General features: G+C 38.6%; 1 protein-coding gene across 1 annotated transcript; it reads left to right on the forward strand.

The window, feature by feature from the left end:
• The first annotated feature begins 16937 nt into the window (after window positions 1–16937).
• On the forward strand, window positions 16938–18303 carry LOC132637589 (uncharacterized). Its single transcript, XM_060354657.1, has 2 exons — window positions 16938–17637; window positions 17738–18303. The coding sequence occupies exons 1-2, from the start codon at window positions 16938–16940 to the stop codon at window positions 18301–18303; spliced, it is 1266 nt and encodes a 421-aa protein (XP_060210640.1).
• Window positions 18304–25019: the final 6716 nt, after the last annotated feature.

Here is a 25019-nt window from a genome sequence, read left to right on the forward strand (position 1 = left end):
CTGATATTGTTCCAGGTACATTACCAACATTCTTTTATGATGTATATGTATTGATTAATTCTGGTTTTACTGTCACATGTCACTCCATTTGTTTCTAGTAAGTTTGGGATAGAGCCCGAGTCGATTCAACCTTTTGAGGTGTCTACGCTAGTTTGTGACCCAGTCATAGCTAGGCGAGTATATTGAGGTTGTGTAGTGATAGCTTGTAATCGCCATACCCTAGCATATTTTACTGAGTTAGACATGATTGATTCTGATGTTTTTATATGTATGGATTGGTTGGCTTCCTGTTATGCTAATGTTGATTGCAGAACGCAGATAGTTCGATTCTAGTTTCCAGGCGAGCCAGCCCTAGAATGGAAGGGTAATGCTTTTTCGCTGAGGGGTAAGTTTATTTCCTATCTTAAGGCAAGTAAGATGATAAAAAAGGGTTATATTTATCACCTAGTATGGGTCCAGAATGTGCAAGCAGAGTCACCGACCCTTCAGTTTGTCCCTGTGCTCAATGAGTTTCCAGATAAGCTTCCAGGCATTCCGTTAGAGCGGGGAATTGATTTTACTATTGATCTATTGCCAGAAACTTAGTCGATATCTATTCCTCCTCATAGAATGGCACTTGCAGAGTTTGAAGAATTAAAGGAGCAGTTGAATGATCTACTTGAGGAGGGATTTATTAGGCCTAGTACATCACCGTGGGGTGTGCCGGTTTTATTTGTAAGAAAGAAGGATGGATCCTTGCGAATGTGTATTGATTACAGGCAATTGAATAAAGTGACTGTAAAGAATAAATATCCTCTTCCGAGGATTGACAATTTATTTGACCAGCCGTAGGGTGCAAGATATTTCTCGAAGATAGATTTGAGATCGGGATATCATCAGGTTGGGGTGGAGGAGGAAGACATTCCGAAGACGGCATTCAGGACTAGATATGGGCACTATGAGTTCTGTGTTATGTCATTCGGGTTAACTAATGTCCTAGCTATATTCATGGATTTGATGAATCGTGTATTCAGACTCTTCCTAGATCTGTTCGTGATTGTGTTTATAGATGATATTCTGGTTTATTCACCATCAGAGGCTGAGCATGCATATCATCTACGTGCAATGCTCAGAGTTCTTCGAGATAGAGAGCTGTATGCCAAGTTATCCAAGTGTGGGTTCTGGTTGAACTCTGTGGCTTTTCTTGGTCACATTATTTCGGATGAAGGTATTAGAGTAGATGCTCAAAAGATTGAAGCTGTGAAGAATTGGCCAAGGCCCACGACACTGACGGAGATGCGTAGTTTCTTGGGTTGGCAGGATATTACAGGAGGTTCGTAGAAGGATTGTCTTCTCTTTTAGCCCCGTTGACCAAGTTGGCTCAGAAATCAACTAAGTTTCAGTAGACAGATGCATGTGTGCGGAGTTTCCAAATATGGAAGGACAAGTTGACTTCAGCACATGTCTTGACTCTACCAGAGGTAACAGATGGCGGTGTGATATATTGTGATGCTTCAAGGGTTGGGTTGGACTGTGTATTAATGCAGCACGACATGGTTGTTTCTTATACTTCTAGATAGCTGAAGAAGCACGAGAAGAATTATTCAACTCATGATCTTGAGTTAGCTGCAGTAATCCATGCTTTGAAAATGTGGAGACATTATTTATACGGCGTTTATGATAATACCTATACTGACCATAAGAGTCTCCAGTATATCTTTAAGCAGAAGGAGTTGAACTTGCGTCAAAGGCGATGGCTAGAGTTGTTAAAGGATTACGATGTTGATATTCTATACCATCCCGGGAAGGCCAATGTGGTAGCATACGCTTTTAGTCGCAAATTCATAGGTAGCCTTCATATGTACAACTAGAGAAAAAGGAGATAGTCCATGATGTTGGTCAGCTACCCAGTCTGGAAGTTTGATTTATAGATTCGGGTGACACATGAGTTACAGTTCGCGATACAACGATGTCATCTTTGGTAGCTGAGATAAAGGAACGTCAGTACAAGGATCCTGTTTTAGTTCATTATCGAGATACGACTCCTCAGAAAGAAAAGACACCCTTCTTGATTACAGGAGATGGAGTACTCAGGTATCGAGGTAGATTATGTGTTCCTAATATTGCAGGACTTCGCTTGCAGGTTATGGGGGAAGCCCACTATTCTTGCTATTCTATCCACCCCGGCATAACAAAAATATATCATGATCTCAAAGAAGTGTATAGGTGGGATGGTATGAGGAAAGATATAGCAGAGTTTGTCGCTCAGTGTCCGAATTGTCGGCAAGTTAAGATAGAGCACCAGAAGCCCGGAGGTTTATTGCAGGCTATGGAGATTCCGACATGAAAATGGGAGGTAATTAACATGGATTTCATTACAGATTTTCCCCTTACTCAACGGAAGTATGATCCAATATGGGTCATAGTTGATAGGCTTACAAAGTCAGCTCATTTCCTAACTGTCAGAATAACTTATTCAGCTGAAGATTATGCTAAGCTCTACCTTAGAGCGATTGTATGACTTCATGGTGTTCCTACAACTATTATTTTAGATAGAAGAGCACAGTTCATAGCTAACTTCTAGAGATCCTTTCAGAATGGATTAGGGACTCAGGTGAGCCTTAGTACCGCATTTCATCCAGAGACAGATGGACAAGCTGAGCATACTATTCAGACACTTGAAGATATGCTGAGAGTTGGTGCACTTGACTTTCGAGGTAGCTGGGATGATCATTTACCTCTTTTGGAGTTTGCATATAATAAAAATTACCATTGCAGTATCCAGATTGCTCCTTATGAGGCTTTATATGGCAGAGATGTAGATCACCTGTAGGATGGTTTGATGTTGGAGGTATAAAGTAAAGGCTCTGGTGTATAGAGAAGACCTCACCATTTAAGAAGTAACCAGAATAAGCTAGTTGGCCCTAATTTGATACAACAAGCGGTTGACAAGGTGAAAGTAATTCAAGAAAGATTACTAGCAGCACAGAATCAACAAAAATCCTATGCGGACAATCAGCGGCGTAAGTTGGAGTTTGGGGTAAGCGATTGGGTTTTCTTGAAAGTTTTTCCTATGAAAGGAGTAATGAGATTTGGCAAGAAAGTTATGTTGAGCCCTCGATACATTAGGCCATATAAAATCCTTCGCACCGTGGGTAAGGTAGCATATGAGTTAGAACCACCTTCTAATTTGGAGTCTGTACATCCGATATTTCATATATTTATGCTCCGTATGTGTATAGGAGATCCTTCAAGAATTGTACTGGTAGATGATACCCAGGTTTTCGAGCAGTTGGCATATGAGGAAACCCCAGTGGCTATATTAGATAGACAGGTTCGTTGACTGCGGACTAAGGATGTGGCTTCTATTAAAGTGCTCTAGAGAAATAATTATGTTGAGGAAATGACTTGGGAAGCTGAAGAAGAGATGAAGACTAAGTATCTGTACTTGTTTCCGCTACCCCAGTAGGCTCAGTGTGAGGCATCATCACCCCCAGGTATTGGTTTTGTTTATAGTCATTGTGATTAGTCGCGTGAGGCCATGATGTTGTACATTTTAGTATGTGGCCCTATGTGGCATTATTTTGGGTTGTTGTGTACAGGTTGGATTGGTATATTTAAAGGGAGACTCTGTCGAAATTTTGATAGCCCATGACTTGTATGAACATTTGAGGACGAATTTTTCTAGGGGGGGGGGGGGGGGGAATGTTACACCTCCCGTTTTCATCGCAAGAAAGTCTTTGGCTTATTGGTGGTTTATATCCTTAGTATGGAGATCCATACCCGAGTTTTTGAGATATTAAGTGCCTTACCTCGTGTGAACCAAAGTATAAGTGTGTGTTCTTTACAATACGATAGGATTAGAAGCTAAACGAACCGAATCGTCGCGAGCCGGAACGACTTAGGGAACTGGCAGGAAACCAGTCCCATTTGACGGACCGTCGACGTGTCGACGGTGGTGTCAATCCACCCTGTCGACACACCACTGTCTCTGAATCTCAGGCGGTAAATGGACGGTGTAAGTCAATGGACCGTCGACATGTTGACGGGCCGTCGACTCGCCCGTCAAACCGCCCCGTTGGAACCTTCTTGATCCGTCTATATATAATTAGTCCCACGAATTTATTCCTCATTTTATCACTTCCAAACCATAGAAAACCCTTAAATATTTCCTCTCAATATATTCCATAATATTGGAGGAGTTTTAGTAAGATCCGAACCCGTAAAACCCGAGCTACCGAAGAAGAAGGTTGCTCCTAGGTTTTCATTAAAGTTGTGGAGTTTAGAAGTTTGAGTTGGAGTATATTTTTGGTATTCTAGTCCCTTCAAGGTATGTAGATGATTCTTATCTTCATTATTGAGTTGATTATCAAGAAGTTTAGTGGTTTTAAGTAAAAGGATTATGGTTATGAAGGTTGTAAGTTGAATAAGGGTTAAGTTGAAGCTAGGGGGCTGTGTTGAGAGAGGATTTGAAGTAGAGTTATGTGAGTATGGATATTGATGTTTTTGATGTTGTTATTAATGTTTGAGTCGAACTGGTAGTTGAGGTATTATTAAGCTTACAATGGAGATGCTGTCCGAAATTCATTAAGTTTCTTTTGTACTTGAATTGGATAGTAAGTGATGTGAATGGTCTGATGATGGCTTATGTTATATTGATTGTAGACTTACGAGTGCATGAAGTAGACGTTGGACGATTAGATACGCTCCAAGATATGTTAAGGCTGTCGTTTTTATTCTTTTGGCATGATCCTTATTATCTAAACGAACAAAGTAAGCGAGTGAGTTCAAAAGACTCTACTCTTAGATGGTACAGGATTCATCGTATCCCTGATTTCCTATGTTTTATGTCTATGGCTTCCAGAGATCTTATGTTGCCCAGAGTAGTCTACAGTATACTTTTCAGGGGTCCTTCATGCATTTATATATATATGCATAACTATTTTCTTACACCGTGCCTATATGGCTTGGCAGCACCACTACGGTGGGTGGCTTATGGATGATGATGTATGATTACACTGTGCCTACATGGCCGAGCAGCACCACTAGTGGTCGGCTTATGATATCGTCTCGGACGCGGGATCCGTGGATGCGGGATTATATGATATGCGGATTGAGCCGTATGTTCCTCGACACTATTATATGATATATGGATCGGGCCGTACGTTTCTCGGCAGTATTATATGATATATGGATTGGGCTGTACGTTCCACAACACTATCAGGTATATTATTACCCATGCATATCATACGCCCTTAAAGGTAGTTTCAGTTATACAAAGTTATTTAGATATTCTCAGATGTTAGCTACAGATGCATTCAGATTTTGAGATTAGCTTTCATGTTTCAGATGTCTCTCATGACTTCTATGTACTGGTTATTCTTGTGCCTTACATACTCAGTACATTAATCGTACTGATTCCCCTATTGTTTGGGGGGCTTGAGGGGGGGGGGGGTGAGGGGGGCTGCGTTCATACCCGCAGGTACAGGTAGACAGACAGACTGTTATATCCCGCATTTCGTACATTCGGATAATTCAAGATAATTGCGAGAAGTTAAGGGCAAGACTATTTCCCAAAATTATTTTAATGAACAAGTTGTTTATTAGTATGGAAATATTGAGAAAGGCTAAGGGTAAAAAGGAAAATTCACAAAATGGTTCATGGTAAATTTGTGGAAGGCTAGGGGCAAAACGGGAATTTCACAAAGTATTCAAGAAAGTTCTTGAAAAACCCAAGTTGGCCATATGGCCGTCCAAGTGGGGTGGGCTTGGGCCCACATTGATGAATTATGTATGCTTATATATATGACTTATTAGTCATATTTATCACACAACTTCAAGAAGCTTGGAGAAAAAAAAAAAAAAAAAAGAAGAAGGAGAGAGTATTCGGCCATGGCACCAAAAATTTTAGCCATGGAAATTGATCAAGAAAAATTATTTCCTTCTAGCAAACCAACCAATTGGAAGGTCCTCATTAACATGGAGTGGTCGTTGGAGCAATAAAACCATTCCTTTGTGCAAGGCACAACTCTAGCCAAGTTGAAGAGCTAAGAGGAGAAGGTAATGTTTAACTCTCTTTCATATGTTATGGATGGTCTATGCATGTTGTTGAGTGTTGTAGTATGTGGAAATGGGTGAAATTCATGAAATATGCATGTGTGAGGTATGGCCGAATGGGAGTAGTGTTGTGTAAATATGATGAAATGATTTTATTTAGTAGTTTGATTGTTGTTGTTGTGAATTCCATAATAAAAATGAAAGTTTGATGGCTTGAAATGAAGTTGGAATCATTGTGGGATTGTTGAAGAAGTTAATGTGACATTAGTATGGTTTCGTATATTTATATGAATGATATATTTAATGTGTAGATTGTTGATATAGTTCATGAACTTGGAAGAGAAGAAATTTGTTGTTATTGTTCTTGTTGAATTTGGAAGGTTTCGGGTGAAGTGGTATGTTGGTTGGGTTGTTTGAACATTATGTGAATTGTTTGAAAGTTCTTGAACGATGTTAGAATATATTTTGGGATTGATTGTTGAAGTTGTTAGTATGATTGTTGGTAATATTGTTGATAATTTGGCCGAGTTGAATTCTCGGATTGTTGTTGATAAAATTGGCCGAGTTAGATTCTCGGGGATGGTGTATTTACAGGGGAAATGCTGCCGAAATTTCGGCAGATTATAAACGAATTCATTTGAAAGACTAAGACAAGTATATGTCGATGAGTCTAATGATTATGTCAATTCTCTTGAATGTAGACTAGCAAGTTTGGACGAATAAGCGTAGTTAATAGGACGTGGAGCAGGTATGTAAGGCTTACCCTTTCTTTCTTTTGGCATGATCTTTGTGAAACCAACATGACAAAGTATATGTATGATTTCAAAGAAACTCCTATTCTTAGAGCCACTAGGATGGCTAACGTTCTTGATTTCCACAAGCTATTTCATATGGTTTTGATGCCTATCTATGATGTCCAAAGTTCAGTTGATATGTTTCTGAATGGCATTCAAGAGATAATTGACATGACTAATGTCTTGATTTTCAAATGAAAGCAAGTTTGATTATTCTTTTGAGTCTTTGATATATTTTTGATACGTACATATGGTTCCAAAAGCTCTATTTGATTTGATCCATAACGATATTCGAAAGGTACTTGGTATGATTATTGCTTTGATTTTCCAAAAATAGCTTCTGAAACGTTCGTAGAAGGTTCTGTACTTCAAACGCTCATAACTTTCTTATACTAAATCAGATTGACCCGAAACTTGTTTCTGAGCCTTCAGGTGTCGATTTATGTACGTACCCATCGAGTCATAAAAATTTGTTCCTTCAAAGTGAGACGAAGCCGTGATGATTATTCCATAATATATTCGGAGGTTACCGACCTTACGTCATTCCGATAAAGACATAACATTCTTTGGGCTCTCCTGCATGCTGCTTGCATGATATATGTATATGATATATGTGTATGATACATGAACATGATATATGTATATGTATATGGGGTAAGGGAAAAGGTGAGGCGCTATAGATGCATTGGCACCTGATCAGTTGGTATCGGAGCCGGTGGTGGGGCAAACCCAGTGGTGGGGCAAACCTCAGCAAGAACGCTGAGTCCCAAAGGGGGGGGGGGGGGGTGAGTGTAAGGCTTGCCTTAGGCGAATCCCACATTGGTTTAGGCGAATCCCACATTGGTTCAGGCAAATCCACATCGGTTAATATCGTCCCGGACGCGGGATATATGTGGCTAAATGGATCGGAGCCGACACCTCGGCAATATGATATGTTCTATTTTCCATATATATGAAAAAGAAATGTTTTTCAAAGAAAGCTAAGCATGCATGGTACCCGCCTAAAAGGCACTCAGATGTACAGGTTACTCTTTTACCCCATGATATGCTCTATATCTCAATTCTGTTATTATTTATAATTACATCTCTTACTATGTTACTATTCATGCCTTACATACTCAGTACATTGCTCGTACTGACCCCCTTTCTTCGGGGGCTGCGTTTCATGCCGCGCAGGTGCACCCAGATGAGTAGAAGCCATTATAGAAGATGTTCCAGCGAAGTTGGCAAGCTCCATTTGCCCCTGGAGAGTTGCCGGGTCAGAGTATTATGCTATGATGTCTTGGTTGAAGTTAGAGACTTTGCAGACAGAGTCGTGGGTATAGAATGTCAGTCTTGTAAGCGGCTCCATCAGGCGATGTATCTTATAGTATTATGTTACAGATCCATTATGATTACAGATTATAATTGATTTGAGCACGATGAAGGAAAAGTTTCTGGAAGCTTTATAATGTATTCCATTCTTATCTGATTTAAAGGTCTAAAGAGATTATGTATAATAAGAGTTAGCGGGTTCGCTCAGCTCCGAATATGGGGTCGGATGCCCATCACACCCTAGTAAGATCGGGGTGTGACACAGACAGTCCAGCTCAGTAGGACTTCCATCCAGCGGTGGTCGGTGCACTCTACTTGATCCGGAGCTGCAATTCATTTTGGTATGCTATTTTTGAGGTGCACATATATGGGTATGGCGAGGCCCTGTCCCGTCCTTTTTATAGCTTTGCACTCTTTAGAAGTCTATAGACAGTTGTGTACAGTTAGATGTGATGTAGCCTTGTCGGCTCCTATTCTTTTGTGTACAGTATTTGTAGCGGCCTAGTTGGCTTTCACTGTTCTTTATATATATATATATATATGCAGAGGTTCAGAGTCCATAAGGTTATCCTTTTTATGAGTAAGTATAGTGCTGATTAAGTTCTTATGTGGCCTCATTATTCAGTGTTATTCAGAAACGAGTATAGGGGTGTTTGGTCACTAGAGATCAAGCACTCATCATGAATCATCGGTTTGGGTCGTGATAGATTGAGTTCAGCCGACCTCATGCAAACCTAGTGCTATAATTATTCAAGTCATGCCATGAAAAAAGTTTTGCACATTGACAAAGAGAGAAATCAGAATATTGAGTGAATACAGTCAATATTATATTGAATGTTCTGATTCCAGAAGTGCCTTCTGATTCAAAAAAGAATACTGAAGAACTTGTTTAATAAAGTTTATGTTTTACAGTTCTTTATTATAGATTCGTTTGTTAGGATCATTTATTGAGTTGTACCTTTATTTGCTTTCCTCGAAGCAAATATTGTACGTATAAATAGTTAGTCAATTCAACTTCAAGTTGGAATAACTTGAAGTATGCTCTTTAGTCCAAGGAGATTAGTGAGATAGGAATCAGAGTTTAGTTCATAGGTTACATAGTTTGTAACTTGAATTTACAAAGGCTCACAATTGTAGTGGAGTTTGGGAAAATCCCGCAGAGGTGTAGGTCGTGGTTTTTTCACCCTTATGAGGGGGTGGTTTCCACATAAAAATATTGTGTCCTTACTTTCCTGAATGTTACTAAACGCTAGCTTGGAACAGGTAAGGTAGCGTGTTCTATCCTATAGACGAACTTCTGATATACAATAGGATAGATACCTGATCATGCAAAATATCAATTGGTATCAGAATAGACTTTCTTTAAAAGGGTAACACCTTAAGAAAGGATCATGATGAATGCTGCACCACCACTTGGACACCGTGAAGGATACTCACCTAGAAGGCCACCACTATTTAATGGACAATACTATGGATGGTGGAAAGCTCGCATGGAGGATCATCTATAGGTTGAAGATTATGAGTTATGGGATAGAGTTATTAAAGGACCGAAATATCCTATGAAGAAGGCTGATAAAGGAACTGATGTGAAAAAAGAGAAAAGCGAGTAAATTGAAGGTGATTATAAAATGATGGAGAATGCCAAGGCTAAGAATATCTTGATCTGTGGCCTTGGATTAGATGAGTACAAACATAATATCAGGATGTACAACTGCCAAACAAATCTGGGATGCCCTAAAGAATGCTCATGAAGGAACTCTCAAGTAAGGAAATTCAGAAAAGCTATGCTGGCTACAGACTTTGAAAACTTTAAGATGAAGCCTGGAGAAATAATTTCTAAGATGTTCACCAGATACACCTCCATCGCGAATGAGTTGACATCCCTTGGAAAAACCATCACCACTGAGGATTCAGTAGATGAAATCTTGAGAACTTCACCTAAGTCCTTTAAGATGAAGCTGACAACCATAAGGGAAGCAAAGGACATAGATGTCATGTCTAGATGAACTAGTAGAGAATTTGAAGACTTACGAGATGAATATGGAGAATGCAAAGGCTGAAGAAGCAAGCAGTGGAAGATCGTTTGCACTTAAGCCACAAAAACCGAAGATGGAGATGAAAAGGCATTAATTACCAGAACTTCAAAATTCCTCAAAAAGGAAATTCAATATGGAAAAATAATACATTTGAAAGAGGAAGGAGTTTCGACAAACCACAAACTAGAGGATGCTTCAAGTGTGAGAAGACTGATCACATGATCAAAGATTGTCCACTATGGGAAATAGAGTGGAAAAAAGAAAGAGTAGAGAAACGAAAAGAAGAAGGAGTAGAGAAGGAAAAGAAGAAGGAGCAGGTCAATGACAGGAAGAACAGGGAAACGACAAAAGCTATGATGGCAATCTGGGTTCTTATGATGAATCTGAAGATGAAGCTAACCACACTGCTCTCATGGCTGTTAATGATTCATGATTAAACACTGAGGATGACATACAGGTAAGTTCTTCTGGCCTTAAGGACAAGTTAGATCTGTTTTCAAAGGAACAACTGATGACCTTGATGAATATCAAGAGATGAGTACAACAAGAGTTGAATTACTTAGTGAATTACTGGCCTAAAGGATCAACTGATGAATAGTGAAACCTGTAAAGACATAACTGAAAAGGAAAAATGTTTATTAAACGAATATGTTGCTCAACTTAGTTCATCTATCTTGGCTCTTTAATCCGAAGTTCTTAAGCTGACAATCAAAATGGGTAAATCTGAGATGAACAACGAACAACTTAGGGCTGAATCTGAACTGAAAAGAGGAAGTTGCACCTTGAGAAGGAAAAATCCAAAGAAATCAGTTCAAAACTTCTTTGACTAGAACACGATCTGGAATGAGTTAATCGCTGGACTCACACCTCTCAATTGCTTTCAAATCTCACCAATCAATGCACAATATAACACAGGATTGGGATTTGATAGAACTACCAAATAAGAGTCATTAGAAGAGGAATTGTGCACTCTCTATGGTAAGATGGGACATTGCAAGATCAAGTGTCTAGTGGACATAAGCTATAAGGAAAGAAATATGAAGATTGAAACTAGAAATTCCAAGCTATTCAAGAAGGTTACAACAAGTTTAAGAAACAGACTCACTTGGGCTTTGCTTGAATGGACAAAGAAAGATCTGATTCATACCATTGTTAAAGGAAAAGGACCCAAGCTTGCCTGGGTGCCTAGAATTGACCTTTGACTGTTCAGACAGGGAGAACTGTGGATGAAACATGTAGATGAACCTGGTTCACCACTAAAAGTCCAACAAAATATTCAAAGTAGGACTTCAAATGATTCATGTAGATGAAGGAAACACATCCGTCTGAAGAAAGCATGCTGCACAAAGACCGGGGGAACATCTAATGAAGCCACCACTGAACCAAGTAAAATCAAGCTCAAGTTCCAGCACCTGAAAGAGAGATTAATTCCGAAAATGCAAGTCCTTGAACATGTCATGTAAACAAAGAAACGAGTGCAAGTAATAAGGAATAATTGGTGATGAAGGGATTGTGCAGTTCCTTAGATGATTGCTAAAGATACTGAACCTTCTAGTCAACGAAAACAATCTACAAAGTTCTCTATGTACTCAGACAAGCCTCAAATAGATAGATCATACGGAAGACAAAGGTTGAGCATAAAGGGGGAGTATTCATTCATAAGAAACAGTTTTAAAAATGAAGGATCATAAAATTGTGGATACTTATGTGCCCATGAAACAGGATAAGGAACCTGTTCTGCTAAATGGATGACTAAATGGATAAAGATAGTTATCCGGAAGTAGTTAAACCTGATCCAGGATGGTGCTAATGATGATTTGTTCATTGTCAATAGAAAGGGAAATTAGTGCATTACTACAGTTACGACCCCTCTTGGGAATTAGGGCTAGAATTTAGGGTCATCAGGGAAGCAAAACTCGGAGAGCCTATCCTTGGTGAAGGCAAAAACATGTGGTCATGACTTGTACTGTGCTTAGTCATTTTGATTGGGCTAAATTAAAGGAGTCTGGTATGCTAATTATTTGTTTGATCTCACAAATGCTATCAATATTGCTAAAATTCTGGCTCAGGTTAAGTTCATATGTCACTTTAATATAAGATATCACTCTTGAGAGACAATAAAAAGGGGTCTTAAATCATCTCAAAATTGTGGGTTGAGAAATTTGAAGAATTTTCCACAACTGGCTTAGAAAAGAAAGAATTATCTTAGTGTTGGGAATGAATAAAGTTGCACATGTGTTCCTTAAAATTGTCTAGAAAATTTGTCTCAGACTATATGGGTCTACATGTAACGGAAACATTTTACTCAGTCTTGTACATTTAGTTGTATGTCCTATATCATAATAGGTTCATGAACTTTTAAAGTCAAACTTTGTGACTGTCACAGAAACGAGCCTTATATCAAAGATTGCACATGGTTAGCCATTTACACTTCAAGTATGTATTCTTTCTGTAGTTAATTATACATTCAAATCATGAAACAACTTGGACAACCTATTTTTACTACCATAGTCAAGTCGAACCGTCATTAAGAGTGTATTGAGAAAAGAAAAAGTTAAGTCATGATGACCATCTTGAAAATCTACTACAATCAAATCACCCTCTTCCCAAAAAGACTAAAATTCCCTATTTATACTACCTAAACCCTTTTTCACCTCTACGTAAACCGATCACTTCCCTCTTAAACTGATCACTTCCCTCTTCACTCATCCATTTCACAATCTCTTTCACTCCAAAAACCCCAAATCGAAAATGTACAATTTTTCTTCCTTTTCTGATCAGCCATTTGTTACACCTTGGAACTTTGGGTTGCTGAGAGGTGAATGGACTAACGTGAGTTAAGGTGTACATGATGTCCCTACAAGTAAGAAGGGCTGCTTAATGATTCTAATTAAGATTCCAAAGAAGTTAGAGGCAAGGGAGAAAAGTTCGTCAAATAAAACTTCACTGCAGTTCTGCGAAAGGGAGGTTCGACGGTCGTTCTTTGTACCGTCGGACGGGCCGACGATTGTGCCGTAGAATCGAGTTAGCGCGAAGACCATTCGACAGATCAGATCGATGCTCCGTCGATTAGTTCGACGGACCGTCCGTCTCACCGTAGAATGAAAGGAAACGAAAGGTTGCTCACTGGAAATTTAACGACTTCGACGATCAGATCATCGCTCCGTCGATCCGATCAACGCTTCGTCAATCGTACCGTATATCTGGTCGGGACAAATTTGGTTCATTAAATAAGGGATCCAAGTTTTATTTCATTTCATTTTCCATGTCACACCCCTTCTCTCTAAAACATCTCTCTACATTTATTTCACAAGAATTCAAGAAGTATTGGTGATCAACAACATAAACTAAGTGAATCAAGTGTGAGGAAACCCATTAAAGATCATCCAAGTCAAGAAATCTCATTGGAGATGAACTAGGGTTTTTGCTCAAGTGAAGTATTACCCCCCAAGGCTTGTTCCTACAACATCTAAGGTAAGATTTATGATATTTCCATGTTGTTTAAGGTATTTGAAAGTTGAAATACTTGGATTGTAGAAGGATATAGAAAAATGGGTCATGAATGTGGAATAGTGCCATTTTGAGTAATAGCTTGAATTGAGTCATGATTCTTGATGTGTTGTGATATAAATAGGTTATAAATGATGTTGAGAACATGGGATAGGCAATGTATGTGAATGAATGTAGTCGTGTGTTATGACCATGGATATAGGTGAATGGAAGCGAAGTGAGAAATATAGATAATGTGGATGAATGAGGACTATTGTTATGATATTGTGAATGTATTATTGACGTTTGGGAGTTGATACGCGATATGAGGGAATGTCGTATAAATAAAGGAGATACTGTCCAATTTTCTCTAGTGTTAGTTGTGTATGCTAGCTCTCGATTTTCTAATGATAGTATAACTCTAATGAAGGTAAAAACGTGAGCATTGAAGGAGAACGTGCAAGTGGTAAATAGTTGAACGGAAAGGTATGTAAGACTAACCCTTCTTTCATAAGGCATGGTTCTTGGTCCAATCATCTAAATCTTTTATAAGTCTATGATATCCTTCAAATGATTCTAGCCTTCGAGCTATTAAGATCATGATTCTCGATATGCTACGATTGTACTAAGTTCCTCATATGACGAGTAAGCCTATAAAGATAGATGTAGTGAATGACGATAATAGTGAGAATGATAAGGATGACGACTATAATGGTAATAGCGATGACGATAACGATGATGATGATGATAGTGATGATAATAGTAAAGATGCTTATGAGCCAGTGTGTACGTGTATCTATGTATGAATATTATGGAACCCCGAGCTTATAAGGCCGGGTAGAATATGTATATAATTATGTAACGCGCGCACACCTCTGCAGATGGTACGGATAAACCCTGAAGCCTTGGTAGGATCAGGTATGTGTAAACTTGAGCCTTGGTTGGCCAAGTATGTATGAAACACCGAACCTTCGTGGTCGGGCATGCTATGTAAATGTGATGTATATGATATGGTCATGTATATGATATAGATATGAGTATCAATACGAACATGATACGGATATGAATATGAATAAGACTATGTATATGAATACGATTATGGACGTAATGTAACTGAGTACGAATATGAATACGGATACGGATGTATGTACACAACTTCGCATTAGAAATGAAAGTCCCTATGACAAGCAAGTAAGTGCTTATGACGATGATTCTACTATCTCCTATGTTATGCTATTTCTCAGGTTGCTTATTATGCTCCTATATTGATATTGATCATGCTTTACATATTCAGTACATTCTTCGTACTGGCGTTCTTTTGTTTGTGGACACTGCGTCATGCCCGCAGGTGCCCAGGAGACAGACTTGATTCATAGCTACATTTCTTAGGGACTACATAGCGGAGCTCCATTTCATTCGGAGCTATAGCTTTTGGGTATTTATTCTTTTGTGTACATAATTATGGGCATAGCGGGGTCCTGTTCCGCCTATATGATATGACATACTCTCCTTAGAGGCTCGTAGACATGTGTATGTGGTTAGATGTGTTTGTCCTTGTCGGCCTATATTTTGTATATCATTTTGTTAGCCTTGTCGGCTTATGTACATTGATATGGCATAGATGCCAATGATGATATAAAGGTATGGTTGTCCAATGGGACTAGTATGATCGATGAATAGAAATGTATGATTAAGTATGTAGCTCACCTAGATGTAAGTATAAAGGTACGCTAAGGGGCGCCCGGGTGGGCTAGCACCAGGAGCTCGTCGCGGCCCCTAGTCGGGTCGTGACACCATTCCCTCCCATACACTCCCATGACTCAACCAACTCCGACTATACGCTCCATGTTGTAAATGTTATGATTTTAATGATGACAAATTGTTGTGTGGGTACTAATACTCAAAGGATCAGACAAATAAGCCCAATGGACAACAGGAGTTCAGTCGGCTGTTTAGAAGGGCAAGCCCAAGTTGGCTGCATAAGGAAAGGAATTCAAGATAGGCTATTGCGTAATTTTGGAACAAAATTAGTTTTACTCAAGCATTTAAATCAGCACAATCAGGGTGAATCAAGCATTAAATCAGATCTGCTATACAAGGAAACAAGTACCACTCCAACAAGGCAAATGGCGCATAAGGAAAGCAGTTGTACAACCTTTATTTCACATCAACAACGTACAAGGAAACAAACATCTGCCAACCAGCCTGATACCGTAGAAGGAAATGATCATTACAAGGCTTAATAAGTTATTGCTTTATTCTTGGAAATTAGGATCCTCAAATATTCCTAATTCTCAAGGATCAAATCTCTTGGGTTGATATCTCTGCAAAAAAGAGTCTAACGACTAAACATGTGAAGACTATTTATTCGAGGCTCCAGAGACAAAGAAAAACATACAGTCTTCTCATACTCTCAAGTTCTCTGCTTTACTTTTCACAAACATTGTATTCTTGAGTGATATAGTGTAAATAAAAAAGAAAGGAGAGATATAGAATAGTTTGTAAGGCATTGTATCAAAAAGAATTTGAGTGTTTGAGTGTAGACATAGGAGCTCCATTCGAATAAACCATTGTACCAAAACATTTACAAAGAGCTGCAGAGAACACCCTTGCAACCCAAGGGGACTGGACTAGGATTCACATTGAATCTGAACCTGTATAAAATATCTGTGTCTATTTGCTTTCTGTATTTTTATTACTGCATTACGATATAGTCGACTAGTGTTCTCAGTTAGTCGACTATCTGAACGAAAAAGTTACAATTCACCCCCCCCCCCTTGCACTTTCAATTGGTATCAGAGCAAGGTCTCACACTTCATTGCTTAGCAACAAGTGAGAAAAGATCAAATGGCTGCATATCAGATCCCTGGTGCAATTTTACAAGATGGGCACTCCACAATGAGACCACCCTACTTTAATAGTGAACACTATTGCCATTGGAAAGAAAGGTTCAAGATCTTTGTGCGATCAACAGATTATCAAGCATGGATTGTGATCAAGAAAGGACCTAAACCTATTCCAAATGTGGATGCAAAAGATCCAAATACAAAAATTGATTTGGAGTCGCATGATGTAAATAAATAACAACAGGAGACTCTATCAAAAAATGCTAGAGCAATAGCCCTATTGTACTGTGCAGTCAGTGGAGAGGAATATGCCAAAATATCAAACTGCGAGATTGCAAAAGAAATGTGAGATAAAATTGAGGTCACATACGAAGGAACATCAAAAGTAAGAGAAACCAAAATCGATGCTTTAAGGCACGACTATGAAGTCACAGGCTGAAGAATCTGGTGATGAGTTCAAGGAAGAAGAAGTGGCTATGATCTCCAGGCACGTAATTGAAGCTATGAGAAGATCAAGAAACAATAGAAAAGGAAATTCAAATTTCAGGAAAGGTAAATCTTCCGCCGTTCAAAGAAATGATGGAAAATGCTACGAATGTGGAAAATATGGCCATATTGCATCTGAATGCCCTGATGCAAAGAGGAAACCATCGAAAAACTGTCAAAAACAACGAGCATTCAGCAGTTGGGGTGAAGATAAAGTCTCTAAAGATGATGAGGAAGATATGGAAAACATTTGCTTCATGGCAATCGGTGAAACTAGCGAGGTAAGACCCTATCACTGTTCCAACTGTAGCGAAACTCAAGAGTTGCTTGACCAAACTCTCGAGGATTTAAATAGGGTGTTTAATGAATATAAAAAACTTAAGAGGGAACGAAGGGACTGGGAACTTAAACTAGAAGTAGTTGAAACAGAAAAGGATCTTCATCAAGAAGAAGTTGATGACTTGAAACTGCAACTTAATGGGTTACGCAAGTCCACCAGTCATAGTTCTGTTAAATCTAACAAATCGACTCATAACAACAAGTCCACTGGGAAAAGACCTATCAATAGTAGAAATACCTTTGATAATTCTAAAGTTGTGTCAACCAATTATGAGGAGATAAATCAGTCTAATAAAAGTTTTCAAACCACTAAAAGGAAGTCTCCAAGAAACTTTCATAAGTCGACTGCTCAGTCATTTTCTGAAAATCACTCTTCACAAAAATGTTTTTGTTGTAGAAAAACAGGCCATAAATATTTTCAGTGTGGGTTTCGTTATACACCTTCTCCAAGTTGGATATGGAAACCCAAGACTGATCATCAAAGCACTAACCCTCAAGGACCCAAGGAAACTTGGGTACCTAAAAGAAAGTAACTACCTTGTTTTGCAGGAACACCATAAGAAGAAGTCAAAAGGGAAATGGTATCTAGACAGTACGTGTTCCAGTCACATGACAGGCGACAAAAGCCTGTTCAAATCAGTTGCTGACTTTGATGGAGGACTAGTCACTTTTGGTGATAACTCAACAGGAACGGTAATCGTTACAGGAACTATTTCGTTTAATAATTCATGTGATATCTCTAACGTTTATCTGGTTGAAGGACTCAAATATAATCTCTTGAGTATCAGTCAATTGTGTGATTCTAATTTAGAGGTAAGATTCAAAAAGACTGGCTGTGTCATTGAAGACAAAACTGGAAAAGAAATTCTTCCTGGCAGCAGAACAAGAAATGTATATGTCCTTGACTCTGTTAAAAGTCCAGCTGGACATATTTGCTTGACATCTATGGGAGAAGATCCTTAGGTTTGGCACAAGAGACTTGGACATGCTAGCATGCGGCTAATTGAAAAATTAGCCAAACACGATTTGATCCTAGGCCTGCCTAAAATAAACTATTCAAAAGATCATATTTGCGATGCTTGTCAGAATGGTAAGCAAACAAGAAGTTCTTTCAATTCCAGAGATATTGTATCTACTTCTAAACCATTGCAGCTTCTACACATGGACCTTGTTGGTCCTACTAGAACTGCTAGTATTGGAGGAAAAAGGTATGCTTTCGTTATTGTTGATGATTTCTCTCGTTTTACTTGGGTTATATTTCTTGCTCATAAGGATGATACTCTAAATAATTTTAAGTTGTTCTGTGAGAAAGTTCAGCATGACAAAGGCTACTTCATCACTTTCATAAGAAGTAATCATGGAGGAGAATTTGAGAACAAAGCCTTTGAGGATTTCTGCAATGAACAAGGTTATGCGCATAATTTTTCGTCACTAAGATCTCCTCAGCAAAATGGCGTCGTTGAAAGAAAGAATAGAACTTTACAAGACATGGCTAGAACAATGATTTTAGAACATAATCTGCCACATCACTTCTGGGCAGAAGCTGTAAGCACAACATGTCATGTATTAAACAGGTGCTTGATTCGACCCATTCTAAACAAAACCCCTTACGAGCTATGAAATGGTAAAAAACCTAATATTAGCTATTTTCACTCCTTTGGGTGCAAATGTTTTGTGCGCAACAATGGAAAGGACAACATTGGTAAGTTTGTTCCTAGAAGTGACGAAGGTATTTTTGTTGGTTACTCGAATAATAGCAGATCCTATAGAGTTTTCAATAAACGCACTAAATCTATTGAAGAATCTGTTCATGTTATTTTTGATGACACTAACTGTTTGGTCGAGAAAGAAAAATTTGCAAATGATGATGTCTACCAGTCTTCAATCACTACGACTACTACCTCAACTGATCAAAGTCTCTTATTAAAAAAAACTACCTCTGCTGACGAGTCGACTAACCTTATGATTGGACCTGTTCCAAACGAATGGAGAAGTGAGCCGGATTATCCTAAAAAGTTTGTTATTGGTGATATAAATGAAGGAATGAAGACTCGAGCTTCCCGCAAAAATAATACAAATCTAGCACTCATATCTCAACTCGAGCCTAAGAAAGTAGACGAGGCTTTAAAAGATGATCATTGGATCAAGGCGATGAAAGAAGAATTGGATTAGTTTGACAAAAATAAAGTATGGAATCTAGTTCCCAGGCCTGAAAAAGGATCAGTAAAAGGAACAAAATGGGTATTCAGAAATAAGTTGAATGAAGCAGGCGAAGTTGTGAGGAATAAAGCTCGACTAGTTGCCTAAGGCTACTCTCAACAGGAAGGAGTCGACTATGGTGAAACTTTCGCTCCTGTTGCATGGTTAGAATCTATTCGAATTTTACTTTCTTATGCTGCTTTTAAAGGTCTTAAACTATTTCAAATGGACGTTAAAAGTGCTTTCTTAAATGGATTTAAACAACCACCTGGTTTTGAAAATCCAAAATTCCCATATCATGTGTTCAAACTAAGTAAGGCGCTATATTGTCTTAAACAAGCTCCTAGAGATTGGTATGATCGACTAAGCACCTTTTTAGTAGAACATGGATTCTCTAGGGGAAAGATTGATACAACTCTTTTCATTAAAATATCTTCATCTGGAAATTTAATCATACAGATTTATGTAGACGATATTATTTTTGGAAGTACTAACCCATCTCTGTGTAAGGAATTTTTTGATCTCATGCAAAGTGAATTCGAAATGAGTATGATGGGAGAACTAACATTTTTCTTAGGGCATCAAATCCATCAATCAGACAAAGGAATATTCATCTGTCAAAGTAAGTACACAAAGGAGTAAGTACGCAAAGGAGCTTGTTCACAAATTTTGTCTAAATGATGCTAAAGCTATGAAAACTCCTATGAGTCCTACATGTTCCATTGACAGAGATAATACAGGTAAAGCAGTTGATGAAACTAAGTATAGAGGAATGATAGGTTCTCTACTATATCTTACTGCTAGTCGACCAGACATCATGTTTAGTGTTTGCAAATGTGCTCGTTTTCAGTCAGCTCCTAAGGAATCTCATCTTAGTGCTGTAAAATGAATAATTAGATATTTACTTGGAACCATTTCCTATGGATTATGGTATCCCAAAACTAATCCCTTCAATATGGAAGGATTTTTTGATGCTGATTTTGCAAGAGATAAGGATGATAGAAAAAGCACAAGTGGTTCATGCCAACTACTTGGAAAATCATTAATTTCCTGGCATAGCAAAAAATGGGGATGTGTTTCTCTCTCTACTACTGAAGCTGAATATATAGCTGTTTGGCAATGTTATGCTCAACTCCTATGGATGGTGCATCAACTAAGTGATTATGATTTATTATTTAAGCCTGTTAAAATTTTCTGTGATAATTCTAGTGCTATATGTTTATCAAAAAATCCTGTGCATCATTCTAGAGCAAATCATATAGATATTAAACATCATTTTAGTAGAGATCATATTATCAAGGGGTCGATTGAATTACAGTTTGTTTCCACTGAAAATCAACTTGCTGATATTTTTACAAAACCCTTACTTGAGGAAAGATTTTCCATGCTTAGAGAATCTCTAGGAATTATTGATAAACCTGTATAACTACGTTATTTTTGGTAAATTGACTAATTTTCCTTCTCTAAAACTTCCTCTGTCCTTTCATTTGATTACCGCACCTTATTTCTTCCCTAATTCTCGCCTTTCAATAAATATCATCATCAAGCTCTGCCGTCTTCTCACTTTCCCACTACCTTCTCCACTTCCCCATAAACCCTTCAAATTCCATGACTCTTCCATCTCCTCACAACCTCCATTAAAATCGTCCATCCCTCTATCATCCTTCACCCAACAGTTTTCCTCCTTTCCAATCCATGGCTAAAACTCCGAAACCTTCCTCTCTCTCCACTCGCAAAAGCACGAGAAACAAAAACAAAGGTAAAGCATCATCCCCTGTTCATGTCAAATCTAATGGCTCTGATTCCTCCCCTCACAACTATACAAATTCGTTGTCTCTTCGTTCCTCGAGCAAACGTGACCATGCAACTGAAGCGTGTGGTGAGTCTTCCAAGAAATTTAAATTCGACTATGAAAATGCCTTTCTTGACCGTCGCCATTTCTGGTCCACCCAAACTCTGATCTATTTCACTCCCTCAAAGGTAAATCTTTTGGTCATGGCCGAATAGTGGATTTTGATGTAATCTCATCACTACATTGTAATATCCAGCAGTTTTTTAACTTTCAAGGTTAGGTAAATCTTTTCTCCTATGCACCTACTCGAGTTTATGAACATCATATTCACATGTTTTATGCTAATCTTGGAGCTACGAAAGATGATGAACTTGAAACCCTTGTTTTTGGCACTCGTATTCTGTTTGATAACTCTGGTTTTGATGAAATGTTCATTATCAAAAGCTCTGGTTTTTATGCCTTGTCTCGTAACTCCTGGCCATCTGACTTTGAGGTCACTTACGAAGAGGCTAAACGGTCCATTTCTCTTGACTCAACTGGTTCCCTTCCTCCCCACTTAGGCCCCAAACACTTGTCTTTTGAGACCCGTGTAATTGCTCACATTATTGCTACTACTATACTGCCTCGTGTAGGCTCTTTGTCGACCCTCACTCAGCGTGATACTTGTCACAACCCAAACTGATGGGCTGTAACAAGTTCCCGACCACTACTGTCCAAGCACTCCTATGCTTGCATTTACTGCTCACTGACTATCCTGGGCCTATACACAATCTGTAACTGAGTTGTACTGTCTCCCGAACAATCAACATAAGAGACACTGCACTGGGAACTCATGGCCAACACTTACATATAAACATAAACACTGAGAATAACAGCGCGAGCCGATTTGGCCGCCACGTATATATTGTACAACAAAATAAACGCCGACGAGGCTGCATAACATCACGACTACATATCATTGTCTACAGACCGCTATGTAGTACAAACTGTAGAAAGGACAGGACAAGGCCCTGCCATACCCATATATATACATATCAGAATAGCATACCAAAAGGGCTGAAGCTCCGGATCAATGGAGCGTACTGTCTGCCGCTAAGGGGAGGTCTTACTGATGCGGATCGTCCGACTGGCTACCTAATCCTGCGGGCATGAACGCAGTGTCCACAAGAAGGGACTTCAGTACGAGTAATGTACTGAGTATGTAAGGTATGAATAATAGCATAGTAAGGGATGTAAAGTATGAATAATAACAGAATGGAAATATAGAGCGTATCGTAAGATAAAAGAGTAACCTGTACATATGAGTGCCTCTTAGGGCGGATGCCATGCATGCTTAACTTTCTTTGAAAAATAGTTATTATTCATGTATACAGAAAATAGAACATATCATATTGCCGAGGAACATCGGCCCGATTCATGTAACCATATACCCCGCGTCCGGGATGAGATCATATTATACCAACTGGTCATGTGGTTATGCGTCTATAACGCTCTGGCCCTTTTTCCCATATTACCCATTTACATATACATATATCATATACATATATCATATAAGCAGCATGCAGGAGAGCCCAAAGAAAAACTATGTCTCTATCGGAGTGACTTAAGGTCGGTAACCTCCGATTACATTATGGAATAATCATGATCGTCCTGTCTCACCTTGAAGGAACAATTATTTTAAGGTGAGGCCAACAACAATGAATAAAATTGAGAAAGTTAGGAAAATAGCTCAATATTCTCATAAAAATATCAATCTCATAACTTGAGACATTTATCTATAAAAACATCATCATCATACTCATTGTAGAAAATATTCTCACTTTTAACATCATCATTATCATGGTAAAAACATGTTCGTCGCTGTTATCATAAGAGCTCACATAATCATAACCTTTGGTTTGGAAAATACTAGCATTTTGGAAAGACATTTACGGGTTATCGGGAAAGGAATCATGCTTTGGAGTCATAAACATCTAGCTTTTGGAAACAAAGAAGTTATGAAAACATTTATGAAATCGTACCATAGGAATCATGCCTTTGAAAGAAAGGGACAAGCCTTAGCATACCTGTTCAGCATCCAATTATCTACACTTATTCGTCCGAGCTCGCAAGTCTACATTTAAGAGGATTCACACAATCGTTAGACTCATCATTATACGCTTGTCTTAGTCCTTCAAATAAATCCATTTATAATCTGCCGGAATTCGGGCATCACCTCCCCTGTTTATATGCCTAGCCCGAAATCTCAATACCAACAAAACAACAACTACAACAACACCAACATCAACAACATCATCATCAATACCAAAATATTCCATAAAACATCCCACACGATGTTTGTCCAATTTCTCAACCAACAACTTTATTATACAACCATTTCATCACTCTATCTTCGTAAATAAACCAAAAGTAATGTTAATAAGGAGAGATTCATACCTTATTTTTGTTAAAACAACAATATCTTCAATATCCACCTTGAATCCACCGCAAAACCATACTAGAATCACATCTATGAGTTTATCTGAGCTTCGATTAATACTCCGTCACTTGAAAATTGCTTACTTTTTGTTTCCCTCACCCTCTCTCTTCAATTTCTCTAGAATTTTCTGGGAAAATCTGGTGAAAAAAAAAGGGATTTTTACCCTTTATATAGGGTTAAATTCGGGTCAAGTTAGTTGAACTTATAACGTCCATAATTCTCTACTCCGATGTCCTATCGATGAGCGGTTTATTGCGTTAGAAACTAGACTCGACGAACTTCATTTTAGGCTTTTGTTTCACCTTAAAACACTTCGCATGCTAAGAGATGTTTATCCCCCAAGTCGGACCAACATTTTCACACAAAACATTACCCATCCTTTCTCCAAAGTCGTACTACTCCATTTCTTCCACTCATTTCCTTATAAAACCTTCCGGTATACCTTATATACATCCTTCACTCATTAAATATGCTGAATAATGCTTGCTCCTTATATTATAAAGTGGTTTTACTTAACCCTAACTCAACGTGCTTATATTTCAAATTTGATAAGTGCTCTTCGAAGATACGGGGTGTAACAATACTCTTCTTACTTATTGTCTGGTTAAGAAGCGTAACGTCCACCTTTCCTCCCTAGTCATGAACCATATGTTGGACTCTGCTTCTGATCTTACCAACTTGCCTTATGGTATGCTCATTACTCTTATTATGGAAGCCCATCATGTTAATCTTGATGACCACCCCCCTATTTTTATTAAACAATGTTATGACTCTAGAGCATTTGTTAGAATGGGATATGTATGTATGGATGATGTATGGGTTCTCAAAAATGATGTAGATAAGGAACTTGACCAACCCTGTCCACCTGTCTTCCAATCATCCAAACCTTCCTCCTCCAATCTCCCATCTGATCATCCCTCTGATATTCTTGCTAAGCTCTCAGTCCTTGATGACAAAATTGACTCTCTTAAAGATCTCCTTGTGTCCACTCATCTTCATATGGAAAAAGTCAAGGATTTCTCTAAAGAAACTAGTGCTGATGTTGCTCGACTGCGTCTTAAGATTGATAGTGGCTTAAGGGAAGCAGGCAAGTTGCCTACCAAACTGCAAGGTAGTGTTGATGGTCTTCCTGCTAGGTTCACTGCAACTCTGGATGCCATGAAGGAAGCTATGGTTAACATATTAGCATACTTTCTTCGGCCCTTTGCT

This window comes from Lycium barbarum, chromosome 4 (assembly GCF_019175385.1).
Source record: "Lycium barbarum isolate Lr01 chromosome 4, ASM1917538v2, whole genome shotgun sequence".
Lineage (NCBI taxonomy): Eukaryota > Viridiplantae > Streptophyta > Magnoliopsida > Solanales > Solanaceae > Lycium > Lycium barbarum.

Bases quoted from the DNA above. Each gene is read 5' to 3' on its own strand.
- LOC132637589 (XM_060354657.1), top strand. From the start codon at position 16,938: ATGAAGTCACAGGCTGAAGAATCTGGTGATGAGTTCAAGGAAGAAGAA. The intron at 17,638-17,737 runs GTTTTCAAACCA...TTTTTGTTGTAG, and splicing joins GATAAATCAGTCTAATAAAA to AAAAACAGGCCATAAATATT.